Source organism: Tamandua tetradactyla, chromosome 14 (assembly GCF_023851605.1).
Source record: "Tamandua tetradactyla isolate mTamTet1 chromosome 14, mTamTet1.pri, whole genome shotgun sequence".
Taxonomy (NCBI): domain Eukaryota; kingdom Metazoa; phylum Chordata; class Mammalia; order Pilosa; family Myrmecophagidae; genus Tamandua; species Tamandua tetradactyla.
The window spans coordinates 2,875,159-2,897,220 of record NC_135340.1 but is presented as its reverse complement, the minus strand read 5'-3'; the positions used below and the strand labels follow the sequence as shown (position 1 = coordinate 2,897,220).

Genomic DNA, 22,062 nt, shown 5'->3' with positions numbered 1-22,062 from the left:
ACACCTCCTAGCCGACTCCAGATGTAATTAGCAACAGATGAGGTTCACGTACCATTGGCTTATGTCCGCAGCAACAAGACTAGGTATGCTCACCTGGCCAAGTTGACAACTGAATCTAACTAACACACTAATTAATTGTTGGATTACTTATTTTCCAGAGTATACTCAACAGACAAACCAGGGCAGGGCCTTAAACCCCATACAGAATGGTACCCAGAAAACAGAAAGGTGTAGAGGATAGAGCAAGGTGGATCATTCTGAAGTGGGAGCCAGAGCCTCAAGCTCAGGACCAGGGAACTCAAACCACCATATTAACTTCCTGGTCCACTTTTACCTTGATGACCCTCTCACCCAGTCAGATGTACAGACTTGGAACTGGAAACTTTTTCTCTCTCTTTTTTTTGAAAACTTTTTTTAAGGTGCTGAGGGTCTGGAGTATTGTCAGAGTAGAGAAAAACCTGATTGCTGAGCACCTAGACTAAAAAGAACCCAGCAGCTGCAAAAGGCTGTTGCATTTACCTGTCCTGCTAGGACTCCAGAACTTCGGGCAGTCAGACTCCTTAGGAATCTTTGTTCCATCTAGGTCACCAAACTGATAGGAGACAAAAGCTGGGGGTTCACCGCCCGATGTGTATAACAACCAGTCCATGACACTGTGGTTTCAAAGATGAGTTTAATGCTACACACAAAGCAGGAGAGCAGATGACCTAGCTGCCAAAAAGTCTGTCTGAGTCTAAGGAGATCAGGGTTTTTATGGACTCAAACAAGGGGGGATGGACTTGTTACCATTACAATAGTAAGTAAATGCAGGGCCGAGACAAATCTAGACTAACCAATGCAATACTAAGTATGAGCAAAGTTAAGACTAGGCTAGAATAAACATTCAAAAGTATAAACGGGGCTGAGACCAGGCCACGACAGCCATTACAATAAGTATAAATAGGGTAAGATTAGTTGAGTTTCAAGTAATTTCAGGTATTAACTTCTGCCTATATTCTAAAATATAGGATGAAAACATCTATATATTAATTCTGTAATCATCATCATTGTTAATTCTTAACTTTCCAGTTACATAATCGTAAGCATAGTGCTTTCAGTGAGTTCTATGAGTTTATCTAGCAAGTTATCGAACCTAAGGGGTGAGAGGTAGAAACTTGGAATTTGTAGCCAGTTGGTGAGAGTGCAGAGGAAGTGTGAGTCCCGAACTTGTGAGTGTTCCCTGAAGAGCAGTCTTAGAGAGGATTGCCCTTAACCTGGGGGGTGTGTCCTAACTCCAGGCAGAGTCAGAATTGAATTGATTGAATTACTGTATAGTCTTTGCAGTTGCTGATAGAGATTTTGATATCATATATACCATCCTACTTTGGATGTATGTAAAGTTTTAAAGAAATAGCTCTACTATTTATTATGGTAAAAAAGAGGGTGTATATACTAAGAAAAATTCATGTAATATAAGTATATGGTAAAAATTAAATCACCTATTGCCCACAATGATCATTGTTAACAGTTTGGTATATATCCTTCCAGACTTGATATGAATTTAACCACCCTGAGAAATCACTGAAAACCTTAGGGATATCAGTATACATATGCATACATTAAATTATGCATGTTATTTTATAACCTGCTTTTAAAAACTCAGGTATGTTTCTGTGTAAATATTAATCTTTCAGTGTAATAGAGCTATATTTATGTTTGTAATAGTTATATGGGTCCCATCTTATGTGCACGCAAGTTATATACTACTGTATTGATATTGAGGATATCTATAATTTGTGACTATTATAAAAATTGTATACAAAGTATTCTCGTATATTCCTTGAGAAAACTTGCATATCTCCTGAAAATAAATTCCTAGAGGGAATATTGATGCATCAAACATATACTCTATTTAAGAATAAAACACCGAGGAGTGAATTTAACCAAGAAAGTGAAAGACTTGTACACAGAAAACCATAAACCATTGGTGAAAGAAATCAAATATGGCCTAAATAAATGAAGAGATATCCCATACTGATTGATTAGAAGACCTAATATTTTAACCTGTGATGGTTAATTTCATGTATTAGCTTGGCTGGTTATGGTATCTACTTGTTTGATCAAGTTAGCATTAGCCTGATTGTTGCTCTGAGAGTATTTCATAGATGGATTTACATCATTTGTCAGTTGATTGCATCTTTGTTTGTTTGCATGCACAGGCACTGGGTATCGAACCCGGGTCTCTGGCACGGCATGGCAGGTGAGAACTCTGCCTGCTAAGCCACCATGGCCCGCCCAGTTGATCGCATCTTTCTCTGATTGCATCTATAATCAACAAAGGAGATTATCCTCAGATATCCTCCTCACCCAATCAGTTGGAGGTTTTAAAGTGAAAGCTGAGGATTTCAGAAGTTAGAATTTCTTTTATTCAGCTAGCCAGCTTCTCCTAGAGAATACAGCTTGCCTTCATTGGAATATCCAGCTTGCAGTCTGCCCTATAGAATTCAAACTTGCCAATTCCCATGCTCATGTGAGCCAATACCTATCATAAATCTTTTAATGCTTACACACACATGTATTTTCTTACAGTTCTGTTTCTCTGGAGAACCCTAATAAGTTACCCAAAGTGATGTACAGATTCAGTTCAATCCCTATCAAAATTCCAATGGCCTTTTTTTTTTGCAGAAATGGAAAAGCCAATCCTCAAATTCATATAGAATTACAAGGGGTCCCTATTAGCCAAACAATCCGGAAGAACAAAGTTAGAGGACTCATACTTAATTTCAGAACTTATGAAAAGTGACAGCAATCAAGAGTGTGGGAGTCTGGAGGTGGCTGTGGCCTAGGGTCTCCAGCGAGTGCATCCTCCACTTCCCACCTGCTCCACTCATCACTAGGTCTGCTGAGTTCCCACCTGTGTTGGGTGGTGTGCTCTCTGGCCTCTGCTGACCTGACTCCTGGTGCTCAGCTCAGACGGGGCGGGGTCCTGTGGAGACACAGGACCTGAGGCAGGGCTGAGGCATACCCTCTGGGCCCTGCTGCCTGGGCTGTGTGGACTTTTCACCAAGTGCTGGTGGTTTAACACTGCCTTGGGCTGGGTTGCGAAGTCACCAGAAAGGGGGCCTCTGGGCCTGTGACCAGAGGGAATGCTGTCCTTGAGGTGTCAGGTGACAGGAGGGGCCCAGAGAGCGTAGCCAGCCTGTCTGAAAACCTGTGGCCAATCCCAAATATGTTGTCTATGACGAGAATTGCCTTGGTCCATGTTTTGAGCTATTTGATTTTTGCAGATTTGAACATTATACTAGGAGTGTTGGCTTTAGCTGGACTAATTGATTTGTTGAATGGATTTATTTCTCAAAACTGGGCCAATCAACAGGACTGATTGTAAAAATTCAGAAATGGATAGCACAATACTTACCTGATTGTAGCACAATAATGTCAGTACATTATTCTATTCTATTCCATTGCTTATGTGTCTATCCTTAGGCCAGTATCACACACTTTTTACCAACTCTTTTATTCCTTTAACATTTTAACAGCACAAAAAAGATTTCCCACAGTTAAAAAAAAAACTTTGAAAAATTTCATAGTCATATGGACTGAATGAAGCTGAATGTGAGAATGACAGAGGGAGAAGGGCTGGGGACACATATGAAACCAGAAGGAAAGATAAAGACTGAGATGGTATAATCTAGGAATGCCTAGAGTGTACAATGATGGTGATTAAATGTACAAATTAAATATGGTTTTGTGTGAGGAAGAACAAAAGAATGTCAGTATTGCAGAGTATTGAAAATAGATGGTCATCCATATTTTAAAACGTCAACTTCTGTGTGAGACCAAAGCGAGAAATATTTATTTGGTACAAAATTTATATTTTGGCTAGTATGTTTCCTAATTTAACTTGTATGGTCAGTTTAATTAAACACCATAAATACATGAAAACTTGAATAGGGCATGAGATTTTGTTGGCTTGTCCAGGTTAGTGTGCTGCCCAAGTAAATCCCAGAGTGATTTAAATAGTGAATAAAGAAATATTTGCATAGTCCCCTTGGTGGAATGGGGAGAAAGGGGAAATACTCAACTTTCCCATTTGGAAAATTCCTGATATTCTCTCAAGCAGTGGGGACAACCAAATCGATAGGCCGAGCCCTCAGTTTTGGGGTTTGCCCCTATGAAACTTATCCTTGCAAAGGATAGGCTAAACCTACTTATAATTAGGCCTTAGAGTCATCCCCAGAGAACCTCTTTTGTTGCTCAAATGTGGCCTCTCTCTCTAAGCCAACTTGGCAGGTGAAGTCACTGCCCTCCTTACTATGTGGGACATGACTCCCAGAGATGAAACCTCCCTGGCAGCATGGGACAGAAATCCTGGGATGAACTGGGGCCCTGCATCAAGGGATTGAGAAAACCCTCTCGATCAAAAGGGGGAAGAGAGAAATAAGACAAAATAAAGTTTCAGTGGCTAAGAGGTTTCAAACAGAGTTGAGAGCTTATCCTGGAGGTTATTCTTATGTATTATATAAATATCCCCTTTTTAGCTTTATGATGTGTTTGAGTGGCTAGAGGAAAGTACCTGAAACTGTTGAGCTGTGTTCTAGTAGCTTTGATTCTTGAAGATAACTGTATAATGACATAGCTTTTTCAGTGTGACTGTGGTTGTGAAAACCTTGTAACTGATGTTACTTTTATCCATGGCATGGACAGATGAGTAAAACATAAACAAATAATAGGGGGAACAAAAGTTAAAATAAATTGAGAGGATTGAAATACTAGTGATCAGTATGAGGGAGGGATAAGGGGTATGGTATGTATGAGTTTTTTTCTTTTGCTGGAGAGATGCAAATGTTCAAAAAAATGATCATGGTGATGAACACACAACTATGTGATGATACTGTGAGCCACTGATTATACACCATGTATAGAATGTTTGTATGTCAAGAATGTTTGTATGTTTGTTGTTAAGCTTTACAAATCAGCCTTGAGAAGCACCCATGATCCACTTGCTCCTAAAGTACTTAATCCGTCTCTTGTAGCTTGAACCATACAGATCTTATTCCAGTTTCATCTCTTGATCATTTCAAGAGATATATTTATTGCTGTCATTTTTTATGTCAGATATCTAATTCTTCCAATACCGTGAACACTTGCTAAGTATCTCAATCCTTGCTATGCCACCGCAAGGTTAAAACCAACATTTATCCACAAGGTAAACACAGCAGTACAGTTAATCTTGGTGGCATCTTGTTTGGCAGTTCTGGTTTTCAGTTATGCTGACAGATACTTTGCTGTTTTACAGCTTTCTTCACAACTGCATCAGCTTACATTTACTGTCGTTATGGTTACTATCATTGTGGTGGAAAAATTGTTCAGGTAATAAAAGGCAAATGAAAGTCATCCATCATCATTAGCAAAGAAGTGGTATACATCACTGGCATCAGGGCCAGTTGAAAACCACAAGTTTCCCCATTTTGCTGTTCAGCTTGAAAAAGGACTCGTCAGAAAAAACCTCTTTTTTTGTTTGATCACTTCATCAAAATTGATCAGTTGGGGCGGGCCGCGGTGGCTCAGCGGGCAAAGTGCTTGCCTGCTATGCCGGAGGACCTCGGTTCGATTCCCGGCCCCAGCCCATGTAACAAAAACGGAGAAACAGAATACAATAAAACAAGAAAATGTTTAAAAGATGTTTCCCTTTCTTCCTTCCTTCCTTCCTTCTATCCTTCCTCCCTTCTCTCTGTATTTAAAAAAAAAAAAAAAAAAAAAAAAAAATTGATCAGTTGTATTGAAAATAAGCTTGATCATGGACATATGCAGAATCTCCTATGTATTTTTAAATACAAATAAAACTATAATTTAGAATTTTCATCTTAGGTTTCTTGATTAATTTATAAAATATCAGTTATTGTCAGTCATTTTTTTATATGCTTAAAAAATAATAGTCCAGAACATGGAAACTGAAGGGTTGCCACCTTTCTTTAAGTAGAATTTAGATAGCTCATGAAGCAGTAGGGAATTTCCTGGGTTTAAATATATATCCTGTACAACTTGACTAAACAGTTTTATGGTTTTTAGATCTGTCTACATATTAACAGTTGACATGGTTAATATTTTGATCATTTCGAATAAGGACAGAATAAAGGTAGCTTAACTGTGGATGTTGTAAAAAGATTTAAGTTGCAGTGAGTTTTAGAAATAATAAGATCAAGCAAAATTGAAGGTATTGAAGTTTGTGTTCCATAAAGTCTTTCAACCTCTCAGGTGCCTAACAGTTTATGTGTTAGTATAACAAAGTAACAGAGGTGGTTGGGATGTGAGGACATTCCCATTAGCCTTTGCATCCAAGAGGTAGTGATATCACACTCCACTGTCTTTATAACATAGCAGTGTTTGTGTGATATTATAACCTGCACTTATGTAATATGTCAATAGAAATGTTCATATGACTATGAAATTTTTCAAAGATTTTTTTTTTAACTGTGGAAAATCTTTTTTGTTGCTGTTAAGATGTTAAAGGAATAAAAGAGCTGGTAAAAAGTGTGTGATACTGGCCTAAGGATAGACACATAACCAATGGAATAGAATCAAGAGTCTAGAAATAAACCCATACATCTATGGCCAAGAATGCCACTCAAAGGAGAAAGAGTACTCTCTTCAACAAATGATCCTGGGAAAACTAGACATCCAGATGTCAAAAAAAGAAGTTGGGCACCTACATCATACCATATATAAAAATTAACTCAAAATAGATCAATTACCTAAATACAAGAGCTAAACTATAAAACCCTTATGAAAAAAATGGGGAAAAATTGTTAAGGACCATTTGGACCATAAGTATCCATTTAGCAGTGGATTCTTAGAAAATTATATCTAAAAGCTTGAACAACAACAACAAAAATAGATAAATTGGACTACATCAAATGAAAAACTTTTGTGCTTCAAAGAAAATAATTTAAAAAGTGAAAAGACAACCTACACTGGGAGAAAATATTTGCAAATCATATATTTGATAAGGGTCTAGTGTTCAGAATATTTAAAGAAACCTTACAAATCAACACCAAAAAAGACAACTTTACAAAGGGCATCTAGAATATATTTAAAAAATCTTAAAACTCAACAATAAACACCCAATTTAAAAAATGTGTAAAGGACTTGAATAGACATTTCTCCAGGGAAGATATACAAATGATCAAAGACCAAATGAAAAGATACTCAACATCGTTAGCCTTTAAGGAAATTGAAATAAAAACTACAATGGGTGATTATGAAAACCTTGTGTCTAATGCTCCTTTTTTCTACCTTATCAACAGACAAGTAAAGCATATGTAATAAAAATAAATAAATAATAGGGGGAACAAATGTTAAAATAAATTTAGGAGGTTGAAATGATAGTAATCAATGAAAGGGAGGGGTAAGGGTATGGTATATATGAATTTTTTTCTGTTTTCTTTTTATGAATTGATGTAAATGTTCTAAGAAATGATCATGATGATGAATATACAATTATGTGATGATATTGTGAGTTATTGATTATACAACAAGAATGGAATGATCATAAAAAACTACAATGGGAAACAAAACAACTACAACAACAACAAAAAACAAGAACAAAAATAACAGGAGAACCACAGTGAGATACCATTTTACACCCTCTACAATGGCTGCTATTAAAAAAACAAAAAGCAAAACAAAAAATAGCAAGTGTTGTAGAGGATGTGGAGAAATAAATAGAAACGTTCATTAATGTTTGTTGAAATGTAAAATGGCATAGCCATTATAGAAGGCAGTTTGGCGGTTCCTCAGAAAGTTAGGTATAGAATTACCTTATGACCCAGCAATCCTACTTCTAAGAATATGCCCAAAAGAGTTGAAAGCAGGGACTTAAACAGATATTTGTGCACTGAAGTTCATTCCTAATTGCCAAAAATTGGAAGCAACCCAAGTGTCCCTCAACTGATCAATGGAAAAGCAAATCATGGAATATATAGAGAGAATAGAATATTGTTCAGCCATAAATTATACTGTTTGTGCAAGGACTTGAATAGACATTTCTCAAAAAAGGATTCACAAATAGCCAACAAATGTGTGAAAAGATACTTAACATTATTAATCATCAGGGAAGTGTAAATCAAAGCCACAATGATGTTCAACTTCATACTCACTTAGCAAGGAATGGCTTTTATTTTATAAATGGAAAATAACAAGTGTTGGCATGAATGTGGAGAAATAGGAACCCTTGTTATATTGTTGGTGGGAATGTAAAATGGGCAGCCATTGTGGAGGACAGTTTGGTGGTTCCTCAGAAAGTTAAACAGAATTACCCTATGGCTTGGCAGTCCCACTTTTAGGTATATAAGCAAAAGAACTGAAAGCCAGGATTCACATCCTTATACAGCAGTATTTATAGCAGCATTCATATAGTGAAAAGGTAGAACAGAAGTGTCCATCAACAGATGAATGGATAAATTAAATGTGTTATATACATACAATGGAATATTATTCAGCCATAAAATGAATGAACGCCACAACATGGATGAATCTCAAAAATGCTATGCCAAGTAAAAGAAGCCAGATACAAAAGGTCACATAGTGTATGATACCATTTATATGAAATAAATATGAAATGTTCAGAATAGGTAAATCAATAGAGACAGAATGCAGATTGATGTTTGCTATTGGTTGGGGAGAGAGGGAAGGGGGAGCAACTGCTTTGTGGGTACAGAATTTCCTTTTGGTGTGATTAAAATGTTTTGGAACTAGTAGAGGTAGTGTTTGCACAAAACTGTCAATGCATTAAATGCCACTGAATTTTTCTAAATGCTTTATATATGTGAATTTCACCAAAAGAAAAAATATTCATATATTGTATTGTGACACAGAGTATCATTTGTTTTTTTAATATTTTTATTGATGAATCTTGACACACATACAGTCCATACATCAATGTACAATCAGTGGCTCACAGTATCATCACATAGTTGTGTATTCATCATCATGATCATTTTTAGACTATTTGCATCACTCCAGAAAAAGAAATAAAAAGAAAAAACAAAAAATGCATACATACCATATCCCTTACCCTCCCTTTCATTGACCACTAATATTTCAGTCTACACTATTTATTTTACCCCTTATTCTTTGTATTACTTATTTATTTATTATCCATATTTTTTTTACTCATCTGTCCATATCCTGGATAAAAGGAGCATCAGGCAAGGTTTTCACAATCATAGTCACATTGTAAAAGCTGTATCATTACACAGTCATCTTCAAGAATCAAGGCTACTGGAACACAGCTCAGTAGTTTTCAGGTACTGCCCTCCAGCCACTCCAATGCATCATAAACTAAAAAGGGATATCTATATAATGCATAAGAATAATCTCAGGAAAACCTCTCGCCTCCATGTGAAATCTCTCAGCCATGAAACTTTATTTTATCTCATTTCTCTCTTCCCTGTTTTGATCAAGAGGGTTTCCTCAATCCCCTGATGCTGGGCCCTGGCTCACCCCAGGAGTTCTGCCCCACATTGCCAGGGAAATTTATACCCCTGGGAGTCATGTCTCACATAGGAGAGAGGGCAGTAAGTTCACCTGCCGAGTTGGCTTAGAGAGAAAGGCCACATCTGAGCAACAAAAGAGATTCTCTAGGAGTGACTCTTGGGCCTGATTTTAAGTATGCTTAACCGTCCTTTGCAGGAATAAATTTCGTAGGAACAAACCCCAAGATTGAGGGCTCAGCTAATTTGATTGTCATCACTGCTTGCAAAAATACCAGGAATCTCCAAGTAGGAAAGTTGGATATTTCCTCCTTTCTCCCCAGCCCCCCAAGGGGGCTTTGCAAATACTTCTTTATTTACTGCCCAAATCACTCTGGGATGTATCAGGGCATCATCTAACCTGGACAAACCAACAAGATCTCATGGCCCATTCAAGATTCCATGTTTTTGTGGTGTTCAACTGAACTGACCATGCAAGTTGTATTAGGTAATGCACTACCCAAAATATAAATTTTGCACCAAATAAAAGCATCTCCCTTCCGTCTCACACAGAAGTTGAAGTTTTAAAATATGGATGATATCATCCTTTACCCTGTATTCTGTTCTACCTTAGAACTATCCAGATCAGCTTCATTCATATCTCTAGTCAAAGTCTGATCCCTTGTTCAACTTTTTAAACAGTTGCCTTATGGGATAATGTTGACTTTCATAGCTTCAGAGCTCTAACTCTGAGTCTCAGGTGTCACATGAATACCCGAAATTTCTGGAAACAACCAGGTTATACACAAACAGTGAGCTCAGAATTTAGAAATAACAATTATAACTCCTGGATATGTGTGACTGCTGTAAGAGCTTGCAATCTAGAACCATTTACAATAGACTCAACCAGATAACCCATGCTCTCAACTTCAGTTCACTAAGTTTTTACATTACAGTTAGTACATATGATTGAGGCATGATAATTTCTGTCTTTTGTTCCTGACATTTCCTGACATTTCATACAATATAGGTTTTTAAGGTTCATTCACCTAGTGGCATACTTCACGAGTTCATTCCTTCTTGCAGTCACTCAGTAGCCCATTGTATGTGTAAACCACAGTTCCCCCATCCATTCCTTAGTCATTGTACCTTAGGCCACCTCTATCCATTGTGAATTGTAAACACTACCGCTATAAACACCAGTTTGCTAATGTCCATTCTTGTCCCCACACTCATTTCCTTCAGGTATAAGCTGAGCAAAGGTGTTTCAAGATCATATGGCATACCTATCCCTAGTCTCCTGTGGAACCACCACACTGCCCTCCAAGGGGCTGTACTTCTCAGCTTCCCTACAGTCAGTGAATAGGTACATCTCTTTCTCCACATTTTCTCTAGCACTTGTTCCTCTCTGTTCTTTTTTAAACATTTTCATTCGCACGTCATACAATCCAACCTAAGTAAATGGACATACTTCCACCAGCATAATCTATATGAAGACATTTACTTTTCTCCCACAAAGAATCCATAACCCTTCCCCATGCCCCCCACCTGTTGACATTTAGTTTTGGCATAATGCCTTTTATATTCAGTGGAAGCATATTATATTGTTACTGTTGACTATAGACCCTAGCTTGCATTGACTATACTTTTTCCTGTATACCAATTTTGCAGTGTTGACATTGATTTGTTCTACCTCATGCAAAAATGTTTTTTTTTATTTGTATATTTAATCACCATCATTGTCTGCTCTAGGCATTCTTAAGTTATACCCATCTCAGTCTTTATTCTCTATCTTTCCTTATAGTTTCATATGTGACCCTAGCCCTTTTCCCTCAATCATACTTACATTAAACTTCATTTAGTATACTTATATTATTGTGGTACAGATAGTATTGTGCCATCCATTTCTGAATTTTCAGTCAATCGTTGCACAATCTGTATTCCTTCAACCCCAAATGCCCAGTCTATACCCTGTTTCTATCTTCTGATAGCCCAAGTTATTAACTTCAACACTCAAATTTCACTGATTAATGTTAGTTCATATTAGTGAGACCATACTAATGGTCTAATTAAAAGGGCAGTAATTTGTCCTTTTTTTTTCTAGCTAATTCCACTCAGCATAATGTCCTCAAGGCTTAGCCACGTTTTTACATATTTCATGACTTTATTCTGTTTTACAGCTGTGTAATATTCCATTATATGTATATAACACAGCTTGTTCAGCTACTTGTCCATTGATGGACATTTGTGCTGTTTCCACCTCTTGGCAATCCTAAATAATACTGCTGTAAACATTGGTATGTGAATGTCTGTTTGTATCCTTGCCTTAAGTTCCTCTGACTATATACCTAGTATTGGGATTGCTGGATCATATGGCACTATACATATTCTATCATATGTATATACCACATTTTTTAAATACATTTTTCTGTCGATGGGCATTTGGATTATTTCTATCTTTTGGCAATTGTGAATAATGCTGCTATGAACGTTAGTGTATAAATGTCTGTATGTGTCGCTGCTTTCACCTCTTCTGGGTATATACCAAATAGGGCTATTGCTGGGTCATAGGGCAATACTATATTTCATTTTCCAAGGAACCACCAAAAACTGTCTTACATAGCATCTGTACCATTATACATTCCCACCAGCAGTGCATAAGTGTCCCAATTTCTCTACATCCTCTTCAACATTTGTAGTTTCCTCTTTGTTTGATAGCAGACATTTGTATAGGTGTGAGGTGATATCTCATTGTCGTCTTGATCTGCATTTCCCTGATAGCTAATGAAAATGAGCATCTATCTCTTCATGTGCTCTTGAGCCATCTGTGTTTGCTCTTCAGAAATATGCCTATTCATATCTTTAGCCCATTTTATAATTGGGTTGTTTGTTCTTTTGTTGTTGGTTTGTATGATTTCTTTATGTATATAGGATATCAAACATTTTCCAATGTGTGATTTCCGAATATTTTCTCCTGTTGAGTTGGATGCCTCTTCACCATTTTGAGAAAGTCTTTTGAGGCCCAAAAGCATTTGATTTTGAGGAGTTCCCATTTATCTGTTTTTTCTTTTGTTGCTTGTTGTTTGGTTGTAAAGTTCAGGAAGCTACCTCATATTATTATGTCTTGAAGATGTTTCCCTACATTTTCTTCTAGAAGCTTTATGGTGCTAGTTCTTATATTTAGGTGTTTGATCCAATTTGAATTAATTTTTGTATAGGGTGTAAGGTATGGGTCCTCTTTCATTCTTCTGGCTATTGGTATCCAGTTCTCCCATGCCCATTTATTGAAAAGACTGTTTTGTCCCAGTTCAGGGGATTTGGGGGCCTTGTCAAAAATCAGTTGACCACAGATTTGGTGGTCTATTTCTGCATTCTTGATTCAATTCCATTGGTCAGTACTTCTGTCTTTGTGCCAGTACCATGCTGTTTTTTTTAATAACATGGTAAATTTAATATCAAACATCTGCTATAACAATAAATGTAAATGAGTCTCACCTGTTCAAAGATAAAGGTTTTTTGGAATGGGTCACAAAAAAACTCAGTGCTTTGTGGTAACAAAGAGTCATTTTTAAGACAAGGATTCAAAGGCTGGGAATAAAAACAAGGGCAATGAAATAACACACTAATGCAAAGAAAAAGAAAGCGGGGGTTGCAATCTTAAAAATTGAACAAAGCATAATGTAGGACAAAAAACAAAACAAAAACATTAAGTACAACAAAGAAAAAATATTATCAAGCCATAGGCAGTACCATGCTGTTTTGACCACTGTGGCTTTATAATAAGTTTTAAGATCAGAAAGTGTTAATCCTCCCACTTAATTCTTCTTTTTTTCAGGATGCTTTAAGATACTCCAGGTCTCTTTCCCTTCTAGACAGATTTAGTAACTAGGTTTCCTAAAGTCTTCAAAGTAGGTTGTTGGAATCTTGAGTGGTATTGTGTTGAATCTGTAGATCAGTTTGGGTAGAACTGACATCTTAACTATATTTAACCTTCCTCTCCATGAGCAGGAAATGTCTTTCCACCAAATTAGATCGTCTTTGATTTCTTTTAGCAATATTATGTAGTTTTCTGTGTACAAGTCCTTTATGTCCATAGTTAAGCTTATTCCTAGGTATTGAATCTTTTAGTTGCTAGTTTAAATAGAATTTTTTCCGTAACTGATTCCTCAAGTCATTGCTTGTGTATAGAAACATTACTGATTTTTCCACATTAATTTTATGTCCTGCCACCTTGCTGAATTTATTAGTTCAAGTAACTTTGTTGTAGATTTCTCAGGATTTTCTAATTATAGTATCATGTCATCTGCGAATAACGAAAGTTTTATGTCTTTCTTTCCAATTTAGATGCCTTTTATTTCTTTTTCTTGTTTAATTGCTCAGGCTAGAAGTTCCAGCACAATGTTGACTAACCCGTGGTGACAGTGGACATCCTTTTCTTATTCCTGATCTTGAGGGAAAGCTTTCAGTCTTTAACCATTGAGAATGATGTTAGCTCTGGGTTTTTCATATATTCCCTTTATCATGTTAAGGAGTTTCCCTTCTATTCCTATATCTTGAAGTATTTTCATCAAGAAAGAATGTTGAATTTTGTCAAATGCCTTTTCTGCATCAGTCGAGATGATCATGTGGTTTTCTTCTTTGATTTGATATGGTGTATTACATTAATTGATTTTCTTATGTTGAACCAGCCTTGCTACCTGGAATATATCCCACTTGGTCATGGTGTATAATTCTTTTAATGTGCTGCTGGATTCAATTTGCAAGTATTTTGTTGAGGATTTTTGCATCTATAGTCAGTAAAGAGATTGGTCTGTAATGTTTTCTCTCTCTCTCTTTTTTAACATGGGCAGGCACCAGGAATTGAACCCGTGTCTCTGGCATGGCAGATGAAAACTCTGCCACTGAGCCACCATCACACCACCCTGTAATTTTCTTTTGTAGTATCTTTGTCTGGCTTTGGTATTAGGGTGACGTTGGCTGCATAGTATGAGTTAGGTAGCTTTCTGTCCTCTTCAATTTTTTTGAAGCCTTTGAGCAGAATTGGTACTAATTCTTTCTTGAATGCTTGGTAGAGTTCACATGTGAAGCCATCTGATCCTGGACTTTGTTTTTTGGGGAGCTTCGTGATGACTGATTCAGTCTCTTTACTTGTGATTGTTTTGTTGAGGTCATCTAATTCTTCTTGAGTCAATGTTGGTTGTTCATGCCTTTCTAGGAAGTTGTCCATTTCATCACATTGTCTAGTTTATTAGTATATAGTTGCTCATAGTATCCTCTCATTACATCCTTTATTTCTGCAGGGTTGGTCGTTATGTCTCCTCTTCCATTTATGATTTTATTTATTTGCATCATCTGTTTCTCTCTCCCTTCTCTCCTCTCCTCTCCTCTCCTCTCTCTCTCTCTCTCTTTTGTCAACATAGTTAAGGGTCCATCAATTTGATTGATTTTCTCAAAGAACCAACTTCTGATTTTGTTGATTTTTCTCAATTGCTTTTTCATATTCTCAATTTTACTTATTTCTGTTCTAATCTTAGTTATTTCTTTCCTTTTGTTTACTTTGGGGTTAGTTTGATGTTCTTTCTCTAGTTCTTCCAAGTGAACAGTTAATTTTGCAATTTTTGCTCTTCTTTTTTAATATAGGCATTTAAAGCAATAAATTTCCCTCTCAGTACTGCCTTTGCTGCATCCCAAATTTTATATGTTGTGTTTTCATTTTCATTTACCTCGAGATATTTACTGATTTGTCTTATAATTTCTTCCTTGACCCCAGGTTGTTAAAGAGTCTTTTATTTAGCCTCCATATATTTGTGAATTTTCTGGCCTGATTGCTTTCTCTTGCTGCTTTCAAAATTCTCTTTGTCTTTGACATTTGACAATCTAATTAGTAAGTGTATTTGGAGTATGTCTATTTGGATCTATTCTGTTTAAGGTACACTGCACTTCTTGAGTCTTTGATTTTATGTCTTTCACCAGAGATGGAAAATTTTCAGTGATTATTTCCTCTATTAGCCTTTCTCCTCCTTTTCCCTTTTGGGACACTCACAACATGTGTATTCATGTGCTTCGTGTTGTTATTCAGTTCCCTGAGACTCTGCTCATATTTTCCTATTCTTTTCCCTATATTTTCTTTTTTAATTTTTTTATTGTATAGTATAGCATATGTACAAAGAAAAGAAAGAAAAAAGCAATAGTTTTCAAAGCACTCTACAACAGGCAGTTACAGGACAGATTCCAGAGTTTGTCATGGGCTACCATATGATCATCTCAGATTTTCCCTTCTAGCTGCTCCAGAATATAGGCAGCTAGAAGGAATAAATATTTTTTATCATCACAATTGACTTTATTTTCTTTTTTTATGAAAAATAACATATATACAAAAAAGCAATAAATTTCAAAGCACATTGCAACAATTAGTTGTAGAACAAATTTCAGAGTTTGGCATGGATTACAGTTCCACAATTTTAGGTTTTTCCTTCTAGCTGCTCCAAGAGATTGGAGACTAAAAGAAATATCAATATAATGATTCAGCAATCATACTCATTTGTTAAACTCTGTCTTCTCTGTATAATTCCATCATCACCTTTGTTCTTTCTCCCACTCTTTAAAGGTATTTGGGCTATGCCCATTCTGACTTTTTCACATTGGAAGGGTCTGTCAGTAATATGGGGTAGGGAGATGGAACAAGCTGATGTTCTGGAGAGGCTGAGCCCTCTGTGTTAAAGGACTTATCTGGTCCAGGGACCATCTGAAGTTTGTAAGTTTCTGAAAAGTTACCGTAAATGCTCCCTGCATTTTCTTTTGTGTGTCGAATTTCAGATGTCCAGTCCTTTAGTTCACTAATCCTTTCTTCTGCCTCTTCAAATCTATTGTTGTAGGTTTCCATTCCTTTTTTTTAATCTCTTCTATTGTGCCTTTCTTCCCATATGTTCTGTGATTTGTTTTTTCAAGCTTTTGAGTTCTTTTTGTTAACCCAGTGTCCTCTTTATATCCTCCTCAACTCAATGATTTGATTTTTGATGAGGTTTTGCATGTCTGTTCAAACATCCTGAATTAGTTGTTTCAACTCTTGTATCTCATTTGAATTGTTGGTTTGTTCTGTTGACTGGTCTGTATCTTCATTTTTCCTAGTATGATTCATTATTTTTTGCTGGTGATTAGGCATTTGATGTCCTTAATTTATTTATTCACTCTTTTACCTAGGTTTTTATTATTGAGTGACTTTGTTCTTTACCTGTTCTTTGACATTCAGTTCAACTTATTCTAGATCTCTAGCATAGGTTCTGTTTAATAGATCAGAAGTTTTAGTTCTTGTCCTGCCTATATGTTGCCCTTTTTTTGAGGAAGAGGAGGAGTAGGAGGAGGGTCTCTTCAGATATTATAGACCCCAGTGAGATCTTCCCAGACCAGACAAGCCCATGTCTCAGAAGAAAAGAGTAGCCAGCATCCGTATCCCTGAGGGTGAGACCCAGCAGGTTGTCAGACTTTCCTATGAAGCATCTAGACTCTGTTTTTCCTATCTTACACAGTATGTGGTGCTTGTCTGCCTGCAACTTCCCACCAGCATAAAGTGATGCTGTGCTTTTAATGTCAGCAGATTCTTCCTGCTGGGGGCGTGCTTGAGACTGGTGAGATAGTAGGGTGACTTTGACTTCTTTTCTTTTCCAGTCCCTGGGAGCTGAAGTTCTTGAAGGACTATTCCACTTGAGCTAGGCTACGCCCCCCTTTCCTTGGGGAAGATATACCCTTTAGGGAATTAATCCCTTTTACCTAACTAGTTACCTTGTCTCTCAGAGAGGCTTATTTTCACTCTTGCCTTGGGCCTTGCTGGAGCCTAAGAGTGGTTCCACTTCAATCTCATGAGCTGTTTAAGGAGTAAAAAAAAAAGTAAAAGAATCTTTTCAGAGCCAGACTCCCACTCCTCAGGTTTGTCAATCAAGAGCTTGAGCTGGTACATGGCTTTATGTATCCCCAGGCTCTATGTGCCCCCTTTTCTTGGGGTCCAGCCCTTTTCCCAGTGTTTTGTGCTGTCCAACTCAAAAAGGCTCTGTTTTTTGTTTTTTTCCTCCATCAGCCCACCCTCTTTCTTCCAGTGCAAAAACTCCTAATTCCTCTAGTGCTTACTCCAGGTTTATCTGTGCTCAGGGCCTGTTTTCAGTAGTCAGATTTTGTTAATTCCACAATCAGAGTTTAGTTGAGCTAAGCCCTTGCTACTAGTAAAGCCTTTCCTTTCCCCTCGGGGAACCCACACGCCAGTGGGGGAAATGTGCTGGTCTCAGGGACTTGAAGAACTTAGAGTTCTGTCTGTTGTCTCAGCCGTTCCCCCTGATCCAGACTGGTGTGTGCTATGTGTCCAGTCCCTGATGTTCCTCCGGCAGTTGTTCTGTGCAGTTCATCCATAGTACCATTTTGCCATAGACTGGTTGCAGCAGTTTATACTTGCTACCATAGTGTGTATTAGAATGTGATTAGAATGGCATTTCTATTTCTTCTATTAAGGTGAATTAGTCATATGTTAAAGCAGAGTGATCTTTTTAAAATGCTGATCTAATCGTTTCTTGTTGAGTTTCCAGTAGCTCCCACTGTCTTTCCTTGTCCTTCCTTAAACATGGATTAACATGGTGTTCAGTACTTCCACTTAATCTCTCTAGCTCATTTCTTGCCATGCACTACTCTCATACTCTACCTTCCAGCCATATGGAACCAATGAATTGCAGTTTCTGTAATAAATCTTAACTTCTATATCTAAGTCTTTGCATGTATGGCTTTATCTGTAATATTTTTGTTCTTTAGTTTGTTGAGGCCCTCAAGGGCTTACCTTGGACCTCCATCTGGAAAATTTCCCCTAGCTTGCTAATGTTGCCTTGGTTATTCTTCCTGTGTAATTCCTATCTTAAGTTTCTTTCAGTTTTAAATTACAAAACCTTTCTCCAAATTAAAGATAAAAGTGGAATTTTCTTTTGAAGCATACATCCCTCTAGTGGAATGGAGGAAAAAAATAAACACCCAGGCTCTTGTGGTTCAGTCTGTCCTGCTGCTTCATTACTCTCTTCACATCTGCTTTTCATGGGTCAGCGTGAGTCAGGTGTGTACCTAATGCCTTCATTTATGGAGGAAGATGGAGACGACCAGTCATGTGGTATGAAAATGGCTGTCAGGGACTTCCTCTAGGCGATCGAGGAAAAAGACAGTTCCCAGAGAAGTTTAAACGGTTATTGTGCTAGAAAGATACTTGAAAAAGGTCTGCTTCAGACTAATCTGCTTTGAAATTAAGTTTGAATCTTAATTTCTTACTTAATGAACATTATACATAGTAGATTGAATTTTCTATTTCCATCTGATTTTGGTCAATACAGTCTCTTATGCTATAAAAATATACAATAACTGTGATGCTATGAGAAAAAAAAATCCTAGCATGTTCCTAACAATACAAAGGAAGTATATTATCATGTAAAATATTTATAAAGTTTTTTATTTTTAAGAATACTTATTTATAAATATAGCTTCTCATTCAAAACTAAAAGTTATTATGTTTTATTTACAGGTCATGCCTTGACTGCATTGGTAAAAATGCTATCATTTTAGAAAGTCAGATATCTTTATTACCTCCTAAACTTCTGCAACAAGTACTCAAAAAAATAACGTTTTGGACTGCAACTACTCACCGAGAAGAACAAAGAGTTCAAACAGAAGAATCAGAAAATAAATATCAGTAGATCAGTAGTAATTAAGTTGTTATAAACTCTATGTATTTAACATGTTTAAATGCTTGAATCCAGTTATAAATTTTACCCACCCCACCCAACCCCACCCCAACCTCAATTTGAGGCTTTGTTTTGAAGATAAAATTTGAAAAAAGAAATACTTTTTTTTAAAGAGTGATTATATGGCATGGGATATATGGAAATTAGATGTTAAGGATAGATTATATTTGTAAGCCAATTTCTTTATAAGCTGCAGAACTGATATTTTAAGAGATTTTATCACAATGTGTGCTCTTTACTGGAAAAATTATATAAATTTAAGGACAATAAGAAATTATCCACAGATATCAGAAATTCCTACATATTCATATATATGTCTGTCTCTGTCATACACACACACTATACATCAAATTTCAGAAAGAATACATTTTCCCAAGTCATTTTCATACTGTCTCAAGCTTCTCCTTAAATAATTCAGTGGCCAGTTTATCTGGCCAAAAATTATAAAGTAGGGTATTAAATATTCAACTCCTGTTCTTTATCTGGTATTCTTAGGCATCATTGTAACTTTTTCTCAGCCTTATTTGAACAGGAGAATAAAAGGCCTTCTACTGCATGTTTTCCGTAAGTTCAGTTAGCTTATTCAGTACACATGCACACACACACGTATACACCATGTTTCAAAATGTATAAAATGGAGGTTTTATTTATAATATGGGTTTTGGAATATTGAAAAGCAGTGTATTTATTAATTTTTAGGACATGTTGTAAGAGTGCTTCTAAAGTTATTTTCATAAGTAATAAAATGGGATGGTAACCTAGAAATTTGACTTATAGAAACCACTGTTTGACTCACTCCATTGTACAGAGTTGGTGCTCAAGATGCCAGGATCTTGAAAATCTAGTACCTTTACTTTTATTTTCAGTATTACTATTTATACAGAAGTGGGACACTATTTCTGTATTCCTCAAAATGATACTTTTCCATAAAGAATTTTTTCTTAATATTATTGCAGTCATACCCTTCCGTTGAATTACTGAAAAGCCCAATATATAAAATTATCCTCTATAATATCACTTGCAAGTTATCTCTGAAATTAAAATATTAGAGAAAAATATATTTCTATATTGAAATATGTATAATTTACAGTGAAAATTATAGTAGTTGTAATTTTAGAGATATATTTTATAGAGATGTGTGATTGATGTATTTTGGTGCCTAAAGCTCTATTTGTGTATTGAAATATTTTGTGTGTTACATTTTATTTAATATACAAACTGTATGTAATTACTATTTTCCTGGTTTTGTCAGTGTAAACTAGTCATTAGAGTTGGTATGCAAAATGTATTTCGGGTAAGTTATCATTTTTTGGTACTATTTTAGGCTTAGTAACTGATTAAGGAAATGAATCTCACAAGTAATATACATCTTGGAAGTAATTATTTTATTACTTTGAACTTACTTATCAGTACTTTACATTTAATGCAAAAATATACCAAAAATATACCAGTTGGATAGTGGCAAATGACTTTGAGTGGAATGAACAATTTTTGGAAATGGCTTTGGGATTATGTGAATGCCTTCAAAGGCTCTTAGCAAAGTACCTCTGTTTTGTTTTGTTTAAAAAAAAAAAAAACTTTTTATTTTGAAATACTTTCAAACTTCCAGATAGTTACAAAAATAATATAAACCTCATACATACAACTTCTTCATAACCCTTTCCCTGTTCCCCACCCCCATTCCTAGATCTACCAAGTTTAACGTTTTGCCACATTGGGAATATCCTTTGTTTTTTCTGTCTGTCCATCCATCCGTCTGTCTATTTATCAGTCCATTTTCTGCACAGTTGAGTGTACATTCTATAAATCATGCCCCTTAAACACATAATAATACTGCCATGTACATTTCCTAGTAACAAGGATATTCACTTCTTATGTAACCATCTTAAGTGCAGTTATCATGATTAAGTAATTCAGCATTGATATAAAGCTTACGGTCTATATTTAAATTTTTTTCATATTTCTCAGTGATAACCCTTTTGGGCTTTTCTCCTCCCTTGATAGATCCTATCAAGGATCATGTATTGTATTGTCATCGTCTCTCTAGTTGTTCTTTTTTTTTTTTAATTGTGGGAACATATATACAAGATAAATTTCCTAATTCCAACCGCTCCCAGACATATAATTCAGTGGGATTAATCACATTCACAATATAGAAGTACCCGCACCACATTCCATTACTAGAACTTTCCCATCTCCCTAAACAGAAACTACACCCATTATGCATTAACTTCCCATTCCCTCTGGCCATTTCCCCTAGTAAACTGTACTCTAACGATCTTGCATATTCTCCAATACTGGAACTTAAATTTAATATCCTAAATCTATAACAGTCTCATTTGATTTGATACAATTTAACTTCAGTAATATGCACAAATTATGCTCCTATATCCCTCCATCCCCTACCTTTATGTAATTCTTGTCACAAATTACATGTTTATAAATTATGAGTCCAAAAATCACTGATTTCTCCTTCATTTTTTTTTATACACTGGGCATTTAATAACTGAACTGAAATTGTACTGGCAACTTAGAGTAGGCCTAGGAATTTTAAAAAAATATATTAGAGAAATTATGGATTTACAGAACAATCTTGCATGTGATACAGTATCCCATATATCACCCTATTATTACCACCTTGCATTGGTGAGGTTCATTTCTTAGAACTGATGAAAGTAAATGTTTATAAATGTATTGTTAACTGTAGTCCATGTTTTAACTTAGGCTTCACTGTGTGAAGTTCCATGGCTTTTTTTTTTTAATTTTATTCTATTACCATATAAAGAACCTAACATTTCCCCCTTTTAACCGCATTCAGATATATATATTTCAGTGCCATTATTTCATTT

The 22,062-nt window shown here is 36.1% G+C and overlaps 1 protein-coding gene across 8 annotated transcripts in view; it reads left to right on the top strand.

Moving 5' to 3' along the window:
* Positions 1-20,667, top strand: part of KLHDC1 (kelch domain containing 1) — a 130,327-nt gene extending 109,660 nt beyond the window's left edge. For 6 of the 8 annotated variants that reach the window (XM_077126824.1, XM_077126827.1, XM_077126830.1 and 3 more), the window contains one exon: positions 18,994-20,667. In XM_077126824.1, coding sequence (XP_076982939.1) covers positions 18,994-19,165 — 172 coding nt within the window. In that variant the 3' untranslated portion in view covers positions 19,166-20,667. Of the gene's footprint in view, positions 1-5,278; positions 5,353-18,993 lie in introns of all 8 variants that reach the window. The other 2 variants (XM_077126825.1, XM_077126831.1) reach the window with 2 other exon arrangements.
* Positions 20,668-22,062: the final 1,395 nt, after the last annotated feature.